This window comes from Mandrillus leucophaeus, unplaced genomic scaffold (genome assembly GCF_000951045.1).
Source record: "Mandrillus leucophaeus isolate KB7577 unplaced genomic scaffold, Mleu.le_1.0 Scaffold736, whole genome shotgun sequence".
Lineage (NCBI taxonomy): Eukaryota > Metazoa > Chordata > Mammalia > Primates > Cercopithecidae > Mandrillus > Mandrillus leucophaeus.
Genome location: NW_012107986.1, coordinates 1,308,130 through 1,329,143, shown reverse-complemented (window position 1 = coordinate 1,329,143; position 21,014 = coordinate 1,308,130). Strand labels below are relative to the sequence as shown.

Below are 21,014 nucleotides of genomic sequence, written 5' to 3'. Positions count from 1 at the left end.
ACTCCAGCCTGGGCGACACAGCGAGAATCCATCTCAAAAAAAAAAAAAAAAAGAATGAGGGAGTGATACTGACTCACAAAGGCATGAACCTGTCTGCAGGGAGGGATATTTGAATAGCATGTAATTTTATAAGTGGTCAGTTCATTGGATAATTTGTGTTATGATAACTTTTGATTACATATACAACTTTGTCATGCAAGAACATTGGTACTCAATACTCAGATAAAAAACAAATGCTGTAATAAGATGATGCACAGTCTTTTATTTTTATTATTTTATATTATTTTATTTTATTTTATTTTTGAGACAGAGTCTTGCTCTGCCACCCAGGCTGGAGTGCCGTCGTGTGATCTTGGCTCACTGCAACCTCTGCCTCCTGCATTCAAGTTACTCTCTTGCCTCAACTTCCCAAATAGCTGGGATTATAGGTGCCTACCACCATGCCTGGCTAATTTTTTGTATTTTCAGTAGGGATGGGATTTCACCATGCTGGCCAGGCTGGTCTCGAACTCCGGACCTCAAGTGATCTGCCCACCTCAGCCTCCCAAAGTGCTGGGATTACAGGTATGAGCCACCACACCTGGCTTATTTTTATTTTTATTTTTGAAAATGGGGTCTTGCTATGTTGTCCAAACAGGTCTTGAACTCCTGGACTTAGGCTATCCTCCTGCCTCTGCCTCCCTAAGTGCTAGGATTACAGGCATGAGCCACTACACTCAGCTCAATGCATAGTCTTTTCTAAATTTGGGCATTACTTTCTATGGATTGTCACAAATGGGATTTACTAGAGATTATATACATGTTGTTGATAAATTTTGACAGACCTTCAGCAATCAAGAGCATACTCATTTCACCAAATTCGTATGTCTTGTTTATTGTTATTTTTAAAATATTCATTAATTTGATAGTTTAAGATGGTATCTAGTTGTTTTAATTTAATATGTTTGATTGATTTATGGCTATGCATTCTAATTAGTGTTTATTAACTAGTTACTTGTGGCCCTTCCTGTATACTCTGGTTACAGTCTTTGCCCAGTTATCTATTGGGTAGAGTTTTAGTATTCGTTTCTGTTGATTTGTGTAAACTCTATATAGTTAAGAGATATTAGCACTTACATTTGTTGAAGTTTTTCAGGGATTTTTCCTTTTGCTTATATTTTATTTATACAGAAGTTTAAAATGTAAAATGTCTGTGTCATCAAATTAGGTAGTTTGTCATCATCTTCTGGAATGTAAGTCCCATGAAAGAAGGGACTGTGTCTGCCTTATTTATCAATGCCCACTACCTCATATAGTGCTGAAAAAATGTGTTGAATTAATGAATGAGATCTATGTATCTTTCCCTTATTTATTTCTTCCACTACTTAAAAAATTCCCTCCAGAGACATATTCACTTTAATTTCTTCTAATTTTTACTATTGATTTTTTTTCTTTTTTTTTTGAGATAGTCTTGCTCTGTTGCCCAGGCTGGAGTGCAGTGACACAATCTCGGCTCACTGCAGGCTCCACCTCCCGGGCTCAAGCAATCCTCCCTCCTCAGCCTCCTGAGTAACTAACAGGTGTGTGTCAACATGCCTGGCTAATTTTTTTGGTAGAGACAGGATCTCACTATGTTGTCCAGGCTGGTACTTTTGATTTGCAAAAAAGTTTTAACTCTCTAATTCTTCTGAAATGTGTTTTGCATTCTAAGGTTGTGGTGTCATTTGAGCCCTGTTGACTTAGGATAGGCTGCCTCATTGTTGAGATGTATGAAACCTACAATCACCAGAAATCTGACCTGTAGATCTGGTGCAATATAGTAGAGACCTATAGACATTTACCTAGTCTTTTCAAATGCTTTTGAGAATGAGGCTAGTTATAAAAGATACATACAGGCACCCATCTTTCCTTTCTTAACATGATCAGTGAAAATGAGCTCACTGAAATATTTTCGTCAGTTATACCTACAATCTCAAAGGTTAGGCCAGGCACAGTGGCTCATGTCTGTAATCCCAGCCCTTTGGGAGGCCGAGGTGGGCAGCTTACTTGAGGTCAGGAGTTTGAGACCATCTTGGCCAACGTGGTGAAACCACATTTCTACTAAAAATACAAAAATTAGCTGGACTTGGTGGTACACACCCATAATCCCAGGTACTTGTGAGGCTGAAGCCCAAGAACAGCTTGAACCTGAGAGGCAGAGGTTGCAGTGAGCGGAGATCATGCCACTGCACTCCAGCCTGGGTGACAGAGCAAGACTCCGTCTCAAAATGAAACCACAAAACAACAACAACAAAATCTCAAAGGTTAACCTATGAAAGAATGAATAATGACAATATGAAGGCATAGCAGATTACTACTTAGTTTTTTAGTTATCAAAAGTACATTAAGCTTGAATTTAAAAATGCTCTAGGATCTTATGTGCCCAAAGTCCACTTGATATAGAGGAGCTATTCTCACTTGTTAAAAACAAAACAAAACACGCAGCCTTCTTTGTGTCAGGGATTCAGGTGAATTACATTTTGTCCCCAAGTGTAGGCGGCTATCAGGAGAAACAACTGGTAAGGAATTTGGTTGGAAAATGATTTTTAATCTTCACATTACCAGTGTAAAGTTGTATACTTATTGGTGATTTCAGTTATTTTCGAAATAACTGAATCATTGGTGATGGATGAGCATCATTTTTCTGTCCATGGGAAAGTCTATGAGGAGAGTATCTACATGTGCCTTTTGGGGTAGACGCCAGAGGACATGTTCTACCATAAGTAAAAAGGGCCATTTTTTTACCAACAGAAAAACATTGTGTTGAAAACTTCTACCAGACACCATTCACTTTTAGCTCCTTGGTAAGGACCAAGCCTCACAAATCCCAAGACCAAAATGTGCGGTTCACTCACACCAGCATGGTTTTAAGAGCAACAAATCCTAATCATTTTCATCCAAGAGAACTGGACAAAAGAAAACTTTCATTTGTAGTTTCTCCTCCCCTCACTCCTCCCCTTTAATTGATTTTACTGCTTTCGTAAGTGACCTAAGTAAGTCTCTTGATCTACCAAAAACTGCATGATTTTATTTCCTCGTGAATGTGTTTCAAAATGTGGGCATTAAGGATATCAGATATTCTGCACTACTTCTTTGAACATACAGGGGCTACTTTTTGATGACTACTTATTAATCCCATTAGAATAAAGAAGAGTGAGGAAGATTTTATTTCTCTAAAGACCATCCCTCCCCACCACCACCACCATCTACTCGGCATTGAGACTATAGAGATTCAGTGCTTTTCTTGTCTATTGCTGGTGGGCGTATACATTCATACAACTCTTTGAAAGGAGTTTGGTAGTATGTATTAAGGTATAAAAAACTGCCTTTTCACTCACAAATTCTACTTTGAGAAAACCCTCCAAAACTAATTATCTTAAATACAGAAATATTCATCTATACAAAAATATGATCAAGGGATAATTTGTTCAAATGTGGTTATGAGTTTTAATTTTTTTAAAGGTATAATTTGTAATAGCAAGATAATAGTAGCAACAATTTAATAGCAGAGGGGAAATCATTTTAAAAAAATATTATGTATCCACTCAAAAAATATTTGGCAGCCATTTAAACAATGATTGTGAAAATTATTAAAATACACCAGAAATCCTTATGATCTAATGTGTAGTGAAAAATGCAGGATCAAATTGCGATGTGTATTAAGATTAACGTCAGAAAAATCATGTGTATGAAAAATAGGAAATGCATTAAATTCTTTTAACGGCTATGCTGAGACACAGTGACTAAGGGTGATTGCTTATACTTCTTTCTCTTCCATTGGTTTCACAGTATTTCAAAATATAATTTTGTTTGTTTGTGATGGAATCTCACAGTGTTGCCCAGGCTGGAGTGCAGTGGTGTGATCTCGGCTCACTGCAATCTCTGCATCCCGGGTTCAAGCAATTCTTCTGCCTCAGCCTCCCAAGTAGCTGGGATTACAGTTGCCCGCCACCAGGCCTGGCTAATTTTTGTATGTTTAGTGGAGACAGGATTTTGCCATGTTGGCCAGGCTGGTCTCAAACTCCTGACCTCAAGTGATCCGCCTGCCTTGGCCTCCCAAAGTACTGGGATTATAGGCATGAGCCACCGTGCCCAGCCCAATATATAATTTTTAAAAGCGGAAAACAGGCAATGTTTGAGGAAAAGAGCCATCAATATGGTTAAGATGAAAACACTTTGTTATTAAATAAAAATAGTCCCACTTTCTGCTACTTAATTAGGACTCAGTCATTTGTATGATGTTTGGGGACTCAGTCATTCATATGTTTGGGGTCTGTAGTGATTTACTAAGCAGATTCTTTGCAGTTATTGTTTCTCTTAGTTGTATATATAGTGAAAAAATGAGACACACATATCTTTCCTGATAGTGGGAACAAAAAAAGTGGGTTTCTTTGATATCAGAAATATTTTGGGGTGTTTCTGTATTTCCTTTTTTTTTTTTTTTTGAGATAGGGTCTCACTGTGTTGCCCAGGCTGGAATGCAGTGGCGACATCTTGGCTTACTGCAAGCTCTGCCTCCTGGGTTCACACCATTCTCCTGCCTCAGCCTCCTGAGTAGCTGGGACTACAGGCGCCCACCACCATGCCCGGCTAATTTTTTTGTATTTTTAGTAGAGACGGGGTTTCACCGTGTTAGGCAGGATGGTCTTGAACTCCTGACCTTGTGATCCACCCACCTTGGCCTCTCCAAGTGGTGGGATTACAGGTGTGAGCCACTGCGCCCGGTCGTTTCTGTATTTCTTAAAACCTGACAGGCCTATAAAGAATAAGGAAAGGATTAGACAAACAGGAGTCTGTACAGATACAAATGATTGTTACATGATCTGCCTGTTTCAGTCACCTTTAAAAGTTCAAAAGTATCAGACCTGTGGCATAGACTATGCCCTCAAACCAGCATTGTGAAACACTGGAATCATTCCAACTGTTTTAGCATTTAAGGACTTAGTTCAATTAAAAACTAAGCCGATAGTTTGAAATTCCTAGGGGAGCAGAAAAAGAATTAATAAACACAGTCTGGTTGAGTAAACCAGAAAATTGATTTCTGCTTGAATGGAATTTGGAAGCCAAGATGATTAAAGTAGGTCCCAGTCTCAACTTCCTCAAAGATAAGTTTTACTTGTGGGTAACATTTTGGGAAAAATATAACATTTCAAATATAGCTTATAGATGTGCTAGATTTTTTTTTTTTTTTTTTTTTTTTTTTGATACAGAGTCTCACTCTTATCATCCAGGCTGGATTTGAGTGGCAGGATCTCGGCTCACTGCAATCTCCCCTTCCCAAGTTCAAGCGATTCTCCTGACTCAGCCTTCCCAGTAGCTGGGATTACAGGTGCCCGCCACCATGCCCAGCTAATTTTTGTATTTTTAATAGAGACGGGTTTTCACCATGTTGGCCAGTCTGGTCTCGAACTCCTGAGTTCAGGTGATCTGCTCACCTCTGCCTCCCGAAGTGCTGGGATTACAATCGTGAGCCATCGTGCCTGGCCTGTGCTAGAATTTCTAAGAAAATGATGTTTATCCTGGCAATTTTTCTTCTTAAAAAATCTGTGCTGCTTTTCCAACAGCATTAACATCAGCCAAGTCATATATCGCCGTCCAGTTGTGAGAGTGAAGAATTTCCTGCACTTTCTTATAACAATGTCTTGACTGGGAACAGGAGGGTGAATGTATTGGTTAGAATTTTTTCAGTTGTAATTGACAGAAACCTTACAAATTAGCTTAAGCAAAAAATAAAAACATAAAGGTGGGGTAGAATATACTGGTGCCTATAACCTTGGCACGTTAGGTACTGTTTTATCTTCATCTCTCTCCTACTTTTGCACAAGCTATCCCTTGAGCTAGGCAAGATGGCCGCCCCAGCGCCACACCCTGCCGGTTTAGCAAGGAATGTGAAAAGGCAGGCTCCTCTGATTGGCCAGTTAGGGTCATGTGCCTGCCCCTGGGCCAATCACTGTGATCAAAAATAGGGGATCCTCTGATACGTCTAGGTCCCCTACCCATCTCTATGTGTGGCGTGCGGTGCTCTGCCCTGCCCACGCTGAGGGAGTGACCTTAGTTATCCAGAGACTAGAGAAAGAATGTCAGGAAGCGGGGCAACACCTACCTACTACCTGGACTGCAAAAAGAGGGTGCTCTTGCTATCTTGAGTGAAAGGAATCTCCAGGAGCCAGAGGCATGAAAATAGAAAGGTGGCCTTCCAGATTTCCATTCTTCTCAATGCTCTTCATTCCTTTGGTGCTTCACTTGTCTGAAGTTGCTTCTCCTGCTGTTAGTAAAGCACCTGGGAGATGTAAGAGAAGAACTTTCCAGTCCTGCTCCTGCTGGTGCTGAGGCTTTAGCCGTTTGCGTTGTCGGGGCAGCGCTCACACCTGGGGCAGCAGCCTGGGGAAGTGGGAGGAGAGGGTTCAGGGCAGTTGCCAGCCCTGTCCAAGTTTGAGGTCAGAACTGCCTCAGATTTCAAACCACTGTGGGTTGCCTTCTGCTCCTGTGGCCTCCTAAGAAAACAGAGGATGAGGCAGTGAACACCTACAACCAATCTGAATTACCTGGGCGTCCTTGGCATGTGTGTTTCTGTGAAAGCTGCACCTTGAGGTGGGGCGGGTTTGTGATCACTTGGTGTTACCCCTCCCGTGCGGCAGCCTAACTAGAAACCCAGACCGTCGCATTTTCTCTCTTTGCAGAAATAAACAGTACCAAGGTAGACTTCAGAGGTATCGTCAATTACTAATTTTGCAAATGTGAATAAGTTTTGGCCCCTAACAGGTTTGCTTCTACCCCATCCACCAGCGTGTATGTCCCCCTTCTCTTGGGAACCTGTAGACCAGTGTTTACAGAATTCTAGAATTTCCTGAGTTGCATAGGCCCTGCCACACACCTCCTCTTGAGTGCCTCAGAGAGGTGGCTGTAGTTTTTCTCTGTACCCACCTCGACACAGGATTTTCTGTCCTCCTTGCTGAGGGGCTTTTTCTTTTCTTTTTTGAGCAGTGTAATCCCACCTATCACACACACCAAATTTGGGGAGATCATTTTTACCACCCCATGTAGTAATTTCAGTTTATGCTGCTTATTAGTTGTATTTTAATGCATGGATATATATAGATATTTAGGGTCATCATTGTTTTCTGACCCGTTCTCTTTTCAGTATATCAACTGAAAGTTGTTTGTGCTAAGATAAATGGGAGTGGATTATGTGCTCTTTCTAGATTCCCTTTAGCTTTGCGATTTTAAAGAAGAACAGCTTGGAACTAAGTACTGATACTTTCCAGCACTGAGAAGCAAGGCCAGTAACCGGCTCTGGCTCCCACAGCTGAAACGCTAAATCACTGGTTTCTAACCCCGCTGAGCCTCACTTTCTCAACTGTTAAATAGAGATATTAGCACCTCCTGCATCAGGCTGGCATGAGGATTAAATGAAAGTAGGTGTGTGAAAGAATGCTGTGAAGTAGAGATGGCCACAGGGAGGGGCAGCCCTCTGGCTCTCTGGTCTGTGGGGAGCTGTCGCTGAGCAGCAGTGAAGCCTGCCTGCTGAACCCATTTTGGGTCAGGGTAGAGAGGAGGCCTGGAAGACCAGCACCCAAAGGGCTTTAACCTGCCCCGGTCTGTAAACGAGAATTCAGAATGAAGGCTTGCAGAAACTGGAAATACATGGTGACATTTAGATATTTACATCTGCCATCAAACTGTAAAAACCATTCTCATGTTCATACACGTGAAAAGCAAAAAGGTTTAACTTGAGAAAGTTGAATTTCAAGTCCCTGGGTGCATTTTTTTTTGTTTGTTTTAGAAATGGGATTTCACCATGTTGGCCAGGCTGGTCTCAAACTCTTGGCCTCAAGAGATCTACCCACCTGGGCCACCAAAAATGTTGGCATTACAGGCGTGAGCCACCGCATCCAGCCCCTCCGTGCATTTTTTGACAGGAGCCTATACAGGCATCTATGAATACACACCTCATGTTTCTTGGTCCACTTAGTCCATTCCTGCTGCTATAACAAAATACCTTAGACTGGGTAATTTATAGACCATAGAAATTTATTGTTCACAGTTCTGGAGGCCAGGAAGTCCAAGATCAAGGTTGGTGTCTGATGAGGGCCCCCTTCCTCATAGATGGCACTTCTAGCTGCATCCACACGTGGCGAAGGGCAGAAGCTTGCGCTCGCGCCTTGCTGGCGAAGGACGCAGCTAGAAAGCAGCATCCTTCCTGTCTGAGGAAGGCAGACAAGCTTCCTCAGGCCTCTTTTATAAGCACAGGAGTCCCATTCATGAGGAAGAAGCCCTAATGACCTAATCACCTCCCAAAGGCCCCACATCTTAACACTATCACAGGCGCCATTAGGTTCCAACATATGAATTTTGGGGGGACATCAACATCCAGACCATAGCAGTGCACAGAGATTCTTCACCTGGGAAACAGAATGTGTGTGCTTTCTGGAGAAAGATGATTTTTTAAAAGTAAGTTTAGCAAATTCAAGTTGGTTACTGTGGAGTCAGGTTGAGTCATACATCTCATATTAAAGGATTTGCTCCCTGGTTTATTTTCCTCATGAGTTTACATGATCTCCTTTGTCTTAACAAGTTAAGATCAAATTTTGTAACATACTAATGATTAAAAATCCCTTTTGCACATGAATCTGAGTGCACTCCACCGGTCTCTACCTGCTTGCCCCGTTCCCTTGCCCTCATCTCTCTCCCTCCCTGTCCGCCTGTATCCTCCCTGTCTTCAAGGTGTTACTCCAGACCCCTGTTCCTGGAGCTTCCTCATACCACTTGCCTCTCCCTGTGGCCTCCCCTCATCATCAGCCCTCCAAGTTGGTATACTCACTCATTTCATATTTAAATCTATTCTGCGACAGTTTGCTTTTTTTTTGTTGTGGTAATGGTGGTTCCTTAATGTGTATATTGTGATTTTCACTAGATTTTTGTCCTTGTCTTCACAACTAGATTGCAGGCACCCTGAAGTCAATGATCCTAGACAAAATGTCTTTAACATCTGCCAGAATCCCTGGCCTAAATATACCTTGCACACAGCAGGTTTCAGTGAATATGTGTGGATTTGACTTTTTAAGCTTTGTTTTAATGAGGTTTGCCACATTCAACCCAGCGGCAGTCCCTAACCGCCTGAGACATTCACGGTTCAGAAAGTTGAACGGAAGAGAATTCCTACTGTTAACTTGCACACGGATTAAGATATCCCGGCGACCACTAATCATCTGTTCTTTGGTCTTTTCTACTAATTAAATCAGCACAGTCCAGTTAACACTTTTTATTTTGTTTTTGCAGTGCAGTGAATTTGTCCCAGCAAGGTTAAAATGAATAACATCCTTCTCTCTAGGCTTGTCCTCAAGGCCCTGCCCATTTTGGCCTAGCTTTCTCAACCCAGCTTCCCACACACCTTTCCACCATCCTCACAGGTACTTCCTTGAGGAGTTCCTCGGACCCCTTGAACCAGATGGATTTACTCTCTGGTGTACTCTCCGTAGCATCCTGTACATCCCTTTGTGTGATACTCCCCACGTTTGTGATTTGTTTATTTATTTTTGGTAAGGTGTGCCTTCCTTGCTCGACTGTGAGCCTCATGAGCATAGGAAATCCACGCCTACCTGGTCGATAAGGACTAAGTTCTGCTGCCAGTAACAGAGACCCTAAATAACAATGTTATGAGCAAGATAGGAATTGATTTCTCTCTTGTATACAGTCTCTGCAGTAGGCAGTTTAGGGCTGGTGTGGCAACTCCACCGCATCAGACTCCTCCCATGGGCTGTTTTGCTGAGCATGGCTTCCATCCTCGTGGTCCCAGAGAGTAGGGAACAGGGGCCCAGCGGGCAGGAAGGAGTGTGGGGAAGAAACACAATATGCGCTCTCCTGAAGACTTCCCCTTGGAATTCGCATGCGCCTTTTCCACCTCCATCCTATATCCCCAAGATTGGTCATGCGGCCACACCTAGCTGCCAGGGAGGCTGGGAAAGTGAATCCTTATTCTGAGTAGACACGAGCCCAGTTAAAAATTGTTCTAACACTAAGCAATAAGGAGAGAATAGCTATTAGGAGACCGTCACATACCACTGTATTCCCAGCTTTCAGCCTACGGCCTGGAGCAATGTATATTGGCTGAATAAAGACATGAGCTGAACACTGATGTATTCATGTGCTAGGGCTGCCGTAACAAAGTGCCACAAACTGGGTATTTGTTGTGCCCAGTACAACAGAAATGTGTTGTCTCACAGTTCTGGAGACTGGAAGTCCCAGCCCAAGGTGTTGGCAGTGTGAGTGCTGTGAGGGACAATCTGTTCATGCCTCGTTCGCAGCTCGTGGTGGCTTGCTGGCATTCCTTGGTCTTCCTGGGTTTAGAGTTCCATGCCTTTGTTTTCACATGGTGTTTTCCTTGTGAGCCTGTCTCTGTATCCAAATTTCCCCTCTTAATAAGGGACACCAGCCATTCTGGATGAGGCCCCACCCTAATGACTTCAGCTTAAATAATTACATCTGCAACAACCCTATTTCCAAATCAGGTCACATGCTGAGGTACTGGGAATTCCAAATTCATAAGTCCTTAAAAACTGGGGAGAGACAGCATTCAGCATGGAAGCCACATCAACACAATGGAAATTCACAGGGCTTATGATTGGGGGGTATAGAATTCAATACCTAACAACTTGGGACAGTTTCATCTACTCTCACATTCTCTAGGAGGCATCTGGCATTTGGCTGTTCTGGGCTGCCCCAGAGTGACATATGTCTTCATTCCAGAGGAGGGTAGTGATTATATAGATTTCCCAGTCCCAGCCTCTCAGCCCTGGGGAGGAGTGTGTACAGGCAGGGCATGTCAGGCTTCCCAAAGGCCTGGAATGTTCCACAGCATGATGATCCATCAGAAGTTGGAACTGAATAAGCCAGGCTTCTTCGTGGTGTGACAGAGACCCAAGAGCTCTCCAGGAAAGTCTGAGTCTTCTGCAGCGAGATGAAAGCTCCTGGCCTTGGCGACATCCCGCAACCCACTGGGATCACACTTAACAAGACAGCCCCGTTACACCAGAGCCTGGTTTGGTGTCTGAAAGCCAGGCAGATAGCTCAGCTCTTGCTCAGTACCACTCCAGCCCCTCCTACCTCCATTTGTTCTTTTGTGGTGTTTCTGTTTGGTTCTGCCTGTATCCCTCACTGGACTCCAAACTCCTCAGAGGCCAAAGAGAGTATTTTATTCATCTGTGTAATAATCCTTACAGCTCCCATTGGTTAAAGTTGCCCTCAAGTAAAAGCACAATTAAACAGGGCATTTTCTAAGGGAAGAGAATGATATTCTCCTCAGGAGGGTTGAGATGTAATCGTGTACCACAGCTGAGGAATAGATACTATAAAGCTTCCCTGTTGTTTCTTTTGACATCAAGTTCTAGGACTCTAGGAAGGTGACTATTCTGCTCTCCCGTGGAGACAGAGTTTTTGTCCGTGGTATTCGAAAGGTTTAGCTTTGGGAAACCCACAGTTGCCAAAGCATGACCCTGACAAAAGCAAGGTTTAAGAAACGGCCCATTTGATTTGTGGAAGAGGTGCTTAGTGCTGCTTGGTGAACCCGAGGCCCCCCTTTGCACACGTATCACACACAATGTGAGACCCAAGGTCTAGATCACACTTGAGGATCCCCAGTAAAGGAGAGAGCAGAGTGCTCAGCTTTAAGGAAGAGGACGTGGTTCAAATGTCCCTCTTGTTTTAAACACCCTCCCATTGAACTGGGTTCAGAAATGGCACATCCCGAACCATCTATCCACTCAAGCTGTCCTCAGATGGGGCAGCAGTGGGGACTCTGCTAGAGTTGTTTCCTGGCCATTGCAGGACCCAGCCGTGAGCAGTCTCAGAATAGTCACGGCTTTGCCGCAACATGCCTGTGGCTTTGGAATATGAACTTGGGCTTATATCCACTTCCCTAATGCTCCCTCTTAAAGATCCCATCTGCCACATGTGGAATAGCGTTCGGTAACTTCTTTCTGCAACACATCTTAGTCCCTTTGATTCAGATGACCAAGTCCACGCAAGGAAACTGCTGGATGGGATGGCAATGCATCACGCTTCATCAGGCTTCATGCCTGGACTCCCAGGCAGCTTGAGACTAGGAAGCTTTAGAAAGCAAAGCCGCATTAGGCCTGGGGAAAACGGGCAGGTCGCTTCTTTCTTAGCCATTCTGCAGATGGCCGCCATAGGTGTGGAATCAGTGGTAGCATACCCAGCATCATCTCTTGCCCCAGCTGCTCATCTGGCTTCAGAGCACTGTGTTATTATAGCCAAACTGAGAGGCTCCTGCACGAACTGTTCCTGTGCAGATATTCTTGGCATTTTGCTTCTTTGTGTTTCTTACGGCTTAGATTTATTCAATGTGAGTGCAGAATTCACACCAAACAGAGAGCCTCACCCTGACAGCAACCTCTGTCACACGTATATACATCAGTTTGAAAATACGACTGTTGTCATCTCTCTGCCATGAGTTGTAAAATGATGAGGTGCATCTATCCCTTGATGATCAGATGTGTGCTTGGCTGATAATAACAGACTCCATTCATGGTGGAGTAATTGAGAATGGCAGCCCTGATTACATGGCTGTGCCACCTGCCAGAAAGAATGGGAAAGTCTTGCTTTAAATCCTGTGGAAGGGCCGGGTGCAGTGGCTCACGCCTGTAATCCCAGAACTTTGAGAGGCCGAGGTGGGCAGATCATGAGGTCAGGAGTTTGAGACCAGCCTGGCCAATATGGTGAAACCCCGTCTCTATTAAAAATATAAACATTAGCCAGGCTTGGTGGCGCGCACCTGTAGTCCCAGCTACTTGAGAGGCTGATGCAGAAGAATCGCTTGAACCCGGGAAGCGGAGCTTGCAGTGAGCTGAGATGGCATGACTGCACTCCAGCCTGGGTGACAGAGTGAGACTGTCTCAAAACAAAACAAAACAAAACAACTGTGGAGGGTCTGCAGCGCAGTGCTTATTCTGCAAAATCTGAGGCGCTCATTCGTGGCCAGCCTTACCTGTTATAAGGATCTTACAGATACATGTCCCTGTTATGACCTTACTGCTGGCTCTCTCCTCTCCTCTCCCCTCCCTTCCCTTCCCCTATCCCCTCTCCTCCTCCTTCCCCTCCCCTTTTCTTTCTTTCTTTTCTTTTTTCTTTTCTTGGGCCTCATTCTGTTTCCCAGGCTGGAGTGCAGTGGCGTGATCATGGCTCACTGCAGCCTTGACCTCTGCGGCTCAGGTGACCCTCTCACCTCAGCCTCCCAAGTAGCTGGGACCACAGGAACACACCACCACGACTGGCTAATTTTTATATTTTTTACAGACAAGGTCTCACCATGTTGCCCAGGCTGGTCTTGAACTCCTGACCTCAAGTGATCCACCAGCCTTGGCCTCCCAAAGTGCTGGGATTATAGGCATGAGCCACCATGCCTGGCCTCTTTTTTTCTTTACCTAATTTCCATAGTCATTTATCTGTACGTTATCTTTTTTTCTTGTTTCAGGAGTACTTGTGTTCATTGTAGAAAAATTAGAAAATGCATATAAGCAAAAAAAGATTTTTGTTTCCTTTTTGTTCAACACACCACTACCCCAAGAAAGCTACTGTTTATGAACATTCTGAGATAATTTCATTCCAAGTATTTTTATGCACATTTGTTCAGCTTGCATTTTTGACTTAATGACATTTGGGAGTAGTTGTTATGTCTATAAAAACTCATCAACATTGGACTGCTGGATGGAAGCATTGTAATTTATTTAACCAGGCACATATCATCCATGATTTAGTTTATTTCCCAGTTTTCACTTTTGGAAACAATGTTACAGTCTTTGTGGCTAAATATTTGCACGCATTCTCAATTGTTTTCTTAGGGTGAATGCCTACAACTGGAATTGCTGGGTCAAAATAATAAATATACGTTGTCTTAAACTCCATTTTGTGAAAACTTGAAAAATATATATAACTTAGAATACTGTATTGAAACCTCATATACCTAGTCAACAATTCCACAATGTTCAGCTTTAGGCCAGTGTTTTGGGCTACTACTCCCACCTGCTTCCCCTAACTCCTGCATTATTTAGAAACAGATCCAAGACATCATGCTAGAAAAACACTTATTTCTGTTTTTTGGCCCTGTCCCACCCTGGAGGCAAGGAACATTAGCTATTTGAAAATGGAGGGGGAAAAAAAGTGAATTACTAGGAAAAAAAGATGAACATCATGTTAGCATTATCCAGTGTGGTGTTTGGGCTATTCCCATTTTCCCTGCCACATTCTAGACTCAAGACTCATCATTTGTCTCCCTGGTTTCCTGCAACAACCAATAACCATTCTCCTGTCTTCTTTCTCTCTCTCTGGATAGGCGTATATGTTTTTAAGCTGTTTCATATCTTCCCAGATTGCACTCTGGAAAGGCTGAGCGAATTCATGCTTCTGCCAGCATCATAAGGAGTGCTCGCGCTGGTTGTTAAAGCTCTGGCTTCCTTCTTTCCCTCTCGCCTTCCTTCCTCCCTCCCTCCCTTCCCTTCCTTCTTCCCTTCCTTCTTTCCTTCCTTTTCTTTCTCCCTTTCTTCCTTCCTCTCTCTCTCTTCTTTATTAACCTTTTTAAAATTTTTAGAACCCCTTCTCCTCACTCTGTGGGGGAAAAAAAAGGAAGTTTGTTTTTTAAATTAGAATGTATGTGGTTATAAATGAGGTGAAAGCCCTCCTTCCTCGAAGTTTGCTCATTAAATGTTTGTATATCCTCTTTATGAATTGGCTGTTGCTAATTTTGCTACTGGAGTGATTGTCTTTTTAAAATTGTGTTCACCTATTTATGTTAATCTCATAGCATTGTGCTTATATCAGTGAATTGCTATGAATCTTTTTTGGACTAAGATAACATATATGACATTTATATGAAAGAATGAGCATTGTTATAAAGCTAACAGCTTAGAGCAGCAAGTCACCTTTAACAGTCAGAGGGACAAGTAGGGCATGAGGCTTGCATGCTGCTGTGAGGGGACGGGGGGACCTGAGTGTGGGCTGGGAGCCCAGGGGCATCAGGGATGCTGGCAGGGACAAGGGAGGCAGGTGCTGCTCACCTAACCCTCCTTCACTCCTCACCGTCGTGCACAAGGGAGGTGAGGCAGGAGTTACTCCCGCTTCACAGCGACTTGTCCCAGCTCATACCCTGAATGAGATCTCTTGAGACCAAACATGGGATTTTTCTACTATATCATATTGATTCATATGTTTATTTGTAGAAGGCAAATAAAGCATTAAAATGTATCAAATATTAGTATAATAATAATGAAGCAATTTTTTAAATGTTCAATAGCATGAAGGCCCTGGTCCAGGTGATTATAATGTGAAAAAACCTCCAACAAGCTCTATCACTTCTTGTTTTCAATCCAGAGTCCCTCGATTCTTGCCCAGCCGTTCAGTAAGTATTCGGAAAGACAGACCACCCCCCGCCCCCAGGGGCATGGTTATGGTGGTAGGTTTTCTGTTCCTGTGTGTGTGGGAGGTGCGGGCTGGTGGTGAGATGGGGGAATGATCATGTGTATACAGTTCTGGTACATACAGTTGCCTGTCAAGGCAATCAGAAGTGAAATGCTCAAATACCTGGACATTTTCAACCAACTTCAGATTCAGAGTGACTCCAGGCCCCAAATCTGTGGCTGAATTATGGGGCCACTTGGAAGCAGCACATTAATTAGCCATCAATGTTACCAACTAGATGCTTTGTTGGGGGTGCCTGCAGTGGCTGCCTCCTGCCAGCCAGAATGACTATTCTATGTGTGTGTGGCTTCTGGGAGCCCAAGGAAGCAAAATTTGAAGCAGAAACATTTTTATTGAACCGAATGGGACCATTAAGGCATTAGTGATCACCCAATCCCCAGAGACTCAGGACAGACAGGGAAGAGGCTCAGGTCCATGGAGAGATACAAAGAACGTGGATCCTGGGAGCGTGCAGGACGACTCCAAACCTAGAGAAGACCAGGAAAGATTATAAAAGCGTAATGTGAAGTTTACCAACAGTGGATTTTTTTTTTTTAAATGTCAAAAGAGTTTTAATTCCCATAGCTTTGTTGCTTTCAGTCTGCAACTCAGTCTGAAAGTCCCCAAGACTTGCTGGTATATAGACTCATTTGAGGTGGCTGGGGAGACAGAAATACAAATTCTGCCTGTAAGAAAACGGGCCCACCCAGGGGGAATCAAGGGACTAGGAGGAGAAGTTGGAGTGGTGGGTAGGAGAGGACTAGTGCTGCCACTGCCTGGGCTGCAAATCACCTCCTCTAGCCCTACCTAGCCCATGTCCCAGGTCATGGCCTTCAGAATCTCTGCCCCAGAGCTGCTGGGCAGCAGAGTAAGGTAGCACAGCCTTTATCTAGATTGATAATGGGGAGGCCCTGCCAGTGAAATTGTAGACAGACCGACAGCAGGAGGCTGGGGGATCCACACACCTTAGTGGCATCACCATGATCCAGAAACATGTTTGTCAGAGCCCACGGGATCGGGCATTCTCAGGAACACTGAGTCATGCTAACCAAACTCCCAGGCAACTGAGCAAGAAGCCAGAAGAGGTGGTGTTAACTTCTAAGCATTCACCATACGGGCCTGGTGACTGGAGCACTGATTGGTGGAGTCTCTCCCTTATAGAAAATTTTCATGGAAGCTGAAGACAACCAGAAGGTTGTTGGTGGCAGTGAAATCACGGGAGGGGAACTGAGCTTGATGTTCTCAAGGTGGCTGAACCCCAACCAACAGCCTCCCAAGGGGTGGCCTTGTGGGGGTGCAGGCCCCCTGAACCTTCTGTTCTCTGCCCTGGCCTCCCAGGACTCCACGTGCACGTTGCACCCTCATTAATAGCACTAATAAAGGCTTCAGCTTCCTTTGACGTTTGGCCAGGACTTGATTAGATTTCCAGGCTGCTCCTCTGCTTTTGGCAAGGGAAACATCCTGTCATTTAAAGCGGTTTCTGCAGGCAGCTGATCTCATGTGCTCTGGACTGACTGCTCTGCTCCACTCTCACTGTCTCCTGAAGAGATAAGAAACTGCAGGGCAGGGTAGAAATGACAAGTAGGTGATAATAGTAGAGAATAATAGTGGTGGTAGCTAACTGCTGGCCTGTCCAAGTCTCTTTGTCTTAGAGAGGCGCCAGTGAGCCTCATAGCCCCTTAGAGGCAGGTACTCTATGCTGTTTGATGGGCAAGGTGTGGGAAGCCCATGCCCAGGGTCCCACTGAGCCGTTGGTGGTGGGACTAGGACTGGAACTCAGGCTTGTTGGGCTCTAAAACCCTTGATCTTAATCATTACACTGGTGTCTCAAATGCCTTCAAGAATATGTGCATGTGCCCCCAGCATGGGAGACATCGACCTAAGAAATTGAAGTCTTAGGCCAGGCGCGGTGGCTCATGCCTGTAATCCCAGCACTTTGGGAGGTCGAGGTGGGCAGATCACGAGGTCAGGAGATTGAGACCATCCTGGCTAACATGGTGAAACCCCGTCTCTACTAAAAATGCAAAAAATTAGCCGGGCGTGGCGGCGGGCGCCTGTAGTCCCAGCTACTTGGGAGGCTGAGGCAGGAGAATGGCGTGAACCCAGGAGGCGGAGCTTGCAGTGAGCTGAGATCATTCCACTGCACTCCAGCCTGGGCAACTGAGCGAGACTCTGTCTCAAAAAAAAAAAAAAAAAAAAAGAAATTGAAGTCTTAGTCTGTGAAAATGGCATTTATTTGTATTTTATCACTACAGAAGAGAAGCTTTGTTTAAATAATTGGCAAAATAGGGCCAGGTGTGGTGGTACACCCCTGTAATCCCAGCTGCTCAGGAGGCTGAGGCATGAGAATTGCTTAAGCCCAGGAGGTGGAGGTTGCAGTGAGCTGAGATTGTGCCACTGCACTCTAGACTGGGTGACAGAGTGAGACCCTATCTCAAAAAAACAAACAAACAAACAAAAAAAAACCCGGCCGGGTGCGGTCGCTCATGCCTGTAATCCCAACACTTTGGGAGGCGGAGGTGGGTGGATCACAAGGTGAGGAGACTGAGACCAACCTGGACAACGTGGCGAAACCCCGTCTCTACTAAAAATACAAAAAAAATTAGCTGGGTGTGGTGGTGGCGGCACCTGTAATCCCAGCTACTCGGGAGACTGAGGCAGGAGAATAGCTTGAAACTGGGAGGCAGAGATTGTAGTAAGCTGAGATCACGCCCACTATACTCCAGCCTGGTGAGAGCGAGACTCTCTCAAAAAAAAAAAAAAATAATAATGAACAAATAATAATAATAATATTTGTTCAAGCATTTTATAAAAACAAAAACATGACTTTCAAAAATTAGAACTTGTGGATCCCTTGAGAATACTTCTGACCCTGGGGTCCGTGGACCCTGGTTGAGAAGCACCTTACTTTAATAACTCTGGGTCAATAACTAAGGCACAACCCGAGTTTGAGAGGCAGTTTGGACTTTTGAGTTAGACCAACCAGGTTCAGAACTCATTCTCTTCACTCACTTCTTGCCAGGCCGAGGTCACCGGGGGAAGGATGATGGCATTCTTTGGGATAGGAGTTGCCTGGGCCAAGTGCTCTTTGGGAGAAGGTGTGCCTTGAGGTGCAGGTGGCGTGTGACCCCGCCTCTCCCAGCAGGTTCTAGGTGGCCCCTGGCTTGACCTGGCCTCTCAGCCCCCCTCCAGCCTCATGGTGAGCCCCTAACAGGAGCAGCCTCTGCTCCAAGGACATGTTCCAATTAGAGGGTCTGCCAGGCTTCAGCCCAGGCTGGTGTGGCCCTGGTCTTCATCCTTGGGGAATTTGTCCACCACATCCAAGCCAGCAGCCAGGCACAGGAGCCTCAGGGTTTTGGTTTCACTGTCTCATCAGTCCCTGTTTTCTGCTCTGTTTTCAGAAAACCCCAGGCCCGGGAGCATATACAACTTTAAGACAATTCCCTAAGCAGTCTCCGACCATAGCCAAAATGGGCCGAGAACATAGCCTTTTCTTCAACAACACAATTGGCTTTTAAAATAAAGCAATCTTGGCACCAAGCTCTACTTTGAGGTTTAGCACGTTCTTATGTTTAGAAAACTGTATTTTGTCTTTTCCTTGGAGGGGTTTGGCCACAGAACATGATTGATTGCTTGAGGTGACCGTCCTGCTTGCTTATCTGGGATAGTCCCAGCATAATTACCAGTTCTCTCTCAAAAGTGTCCTGGTCTGAGCGATAAATTATATGTTCACTGTGCTTATTACCAAAGAGCAGATTCAGACAGACTGTGCCCCGAGCTGCTCTCGGACAGGCCCTGAGATGTCTGGTCTCTCCTCTGTGTGGCCGTGTTCTCTCTAGCTGGAACTCAACTGCATCAGGGTTATAAGGCCTCATGGCCCCTTGAAGACTTCCGTGGGTGTTCAGCATTAAACAGAGGCCAAGCTGAGCGTCCCAGCATCCCAAAAGCTGGTTCTTTCTCTCTTCGAACCCCCTGAAAAGAACAATATTGATTCCACCTGATGAATATTTGTGTTTTCAAGTCAACAACATTTTGAGTATCTGCTATGTGCAAGGTGCTGAGCTGGGGTTGGAGAGTGGAGTCTGGAAACAAAGATGAATGAGGCATGTGACTGAGTTCGGGGAGGGTTGTGCCGGAAATGGAGTGTGGGGTAGTGCCGGTTGGGGGAGGGCCGTACACGTCGTGCCAAGACTTTCCTGCCAGTTACCCTGTGTTTGAAGCTCAGGGGCTGCCCTCACGCGGATGGCAATTCCAACAGGAAGACGAGCTGTAGTTTCAGGAAGCTGCCAAATCATTGCACCAGGTGCACAGAGGAGCCATTGTGACAAGGAAGGCCGCAGGCATTCAGAGGAAGGAGAAGGCAGTGTGGCCTGAGCCTGGGAGGTGAGGGGTGGCCCGCATGGTGGAGGATAGATTGGCCAGCACCCCAGGGATCAGGAGGCTGTGATCAGGAGAGGAAAGAGTCAGGGGCGAGGAAGCCTATCTGGGCAAAGGCTCAGGGCAGGAATAAACATTTGCAGGAGGGGAACGGAGGCAGCCTGGACCAATGACAGTGGAGGGTGCAAGTGAGGGTGTGGGAGGGGAGGAGGGTCCTCAGAAGGCTGGGACCACATGCTTTCTGCCCAAGGGGCTCTGGCCAGTCGGATCCTATGCATGACAGTGGCGTCTCAGCAAAGGCTAGGGAGATTCCAGAGTGGTTAATAAATAATTGCAAGGGTCTTTTTAAAAAGCTAATACAGTGAAGAGCTAATACAATGCTTACATTTTGTTTTAGTTTAGTCAATAGCCCAGCCCCTCCCCATTAACTGCTATGATGCTGGCTTCTCTAGATCCCTGCTTTGGTTCCCCTGAGAATCCCTCTGTTCCTCCCACACACACATTACCCGCCTTCCACAACTGCCCTCTGAATTGGGCTCCAACCAAAGGGAATGTCTCTTCTTGGCTGCAGCAAAGCCCTAGACTTAGAGACCCTTGTAAAATGGTTGTTGAGGGGCGAAAAGGAAGGCCGTCATCTCCTGGAATGTGTTCACATTTGTGGAATAAACGCCCTGCATTACATTCCTTTGGAGCAGAAAACAGACACTTGGAAGATCAGACTGATGTCTCAGGATAGTGTCTCTTGTCCCACCTTGATGAGAAGATGGCTGCAGGGAAGATAGTTTCCAATTGTATTCTCCAAGTGGGTTAAAGTCCCCTGCATGATCAGAAAGTAATGGCTGGTCATTCTGATGGAGGGTGTTTTCTCTACGAAGCAGCATCTCAGGCAGCATCTGGCACTCAGATGCCGTTCTAGAATGAGATAGAGGCGGGAGATGGCCGTGTGTGTCTTAGCCAAGGCTCAGTGATGGAAAGATTAGAGAAACCCCTCAAACTAGCAAGGGGAAGAAGGGGGTCAGATTGTAAGGACTTAGAGGCATCTCATCGACAAAAGTGTAAACCAGGGTCTGGCAAGAGCCAACTTTCTCTCTCTCTCTTTATCTCTCTCTCACTCTCACTCTGTGTGTGTGTGTGTGTGTGTGTGTGTGTGT

At 45.0% G+C, this 21,014-nt stretch overlaps 1 protein-coding gene across 1 annotated transcript in view; it reads left to right on the top strand.

The window, feature by feature from the left end:
- LOC105528840 (chromosome unknown open reading frame, human C2orf61) overlaps positions 1–19,026 on the top strand; it is a 58,257-nt gene extending 39,231 nt beyond the window's left edge. Inside the window, exons 6-7 of the mRNA XM_011965777.1 lie at positions 15,323–15,427; positions 18,888–19,026. Of these exons, the coding sequence (XP_011821167.1) occupies positions 15,323–15,427; positions 18,888–19,004 (222 nt within the window). The 3' untranslated portion in view covers positions 19,005–19,026. The remainder of the gene's footprint in view (positions 1–15,322; positions 15,428–18,887) is intronic.
- The last annotated feature ends 1,988 nt before the right edge of the window (positions 19,027–21,014 follow it).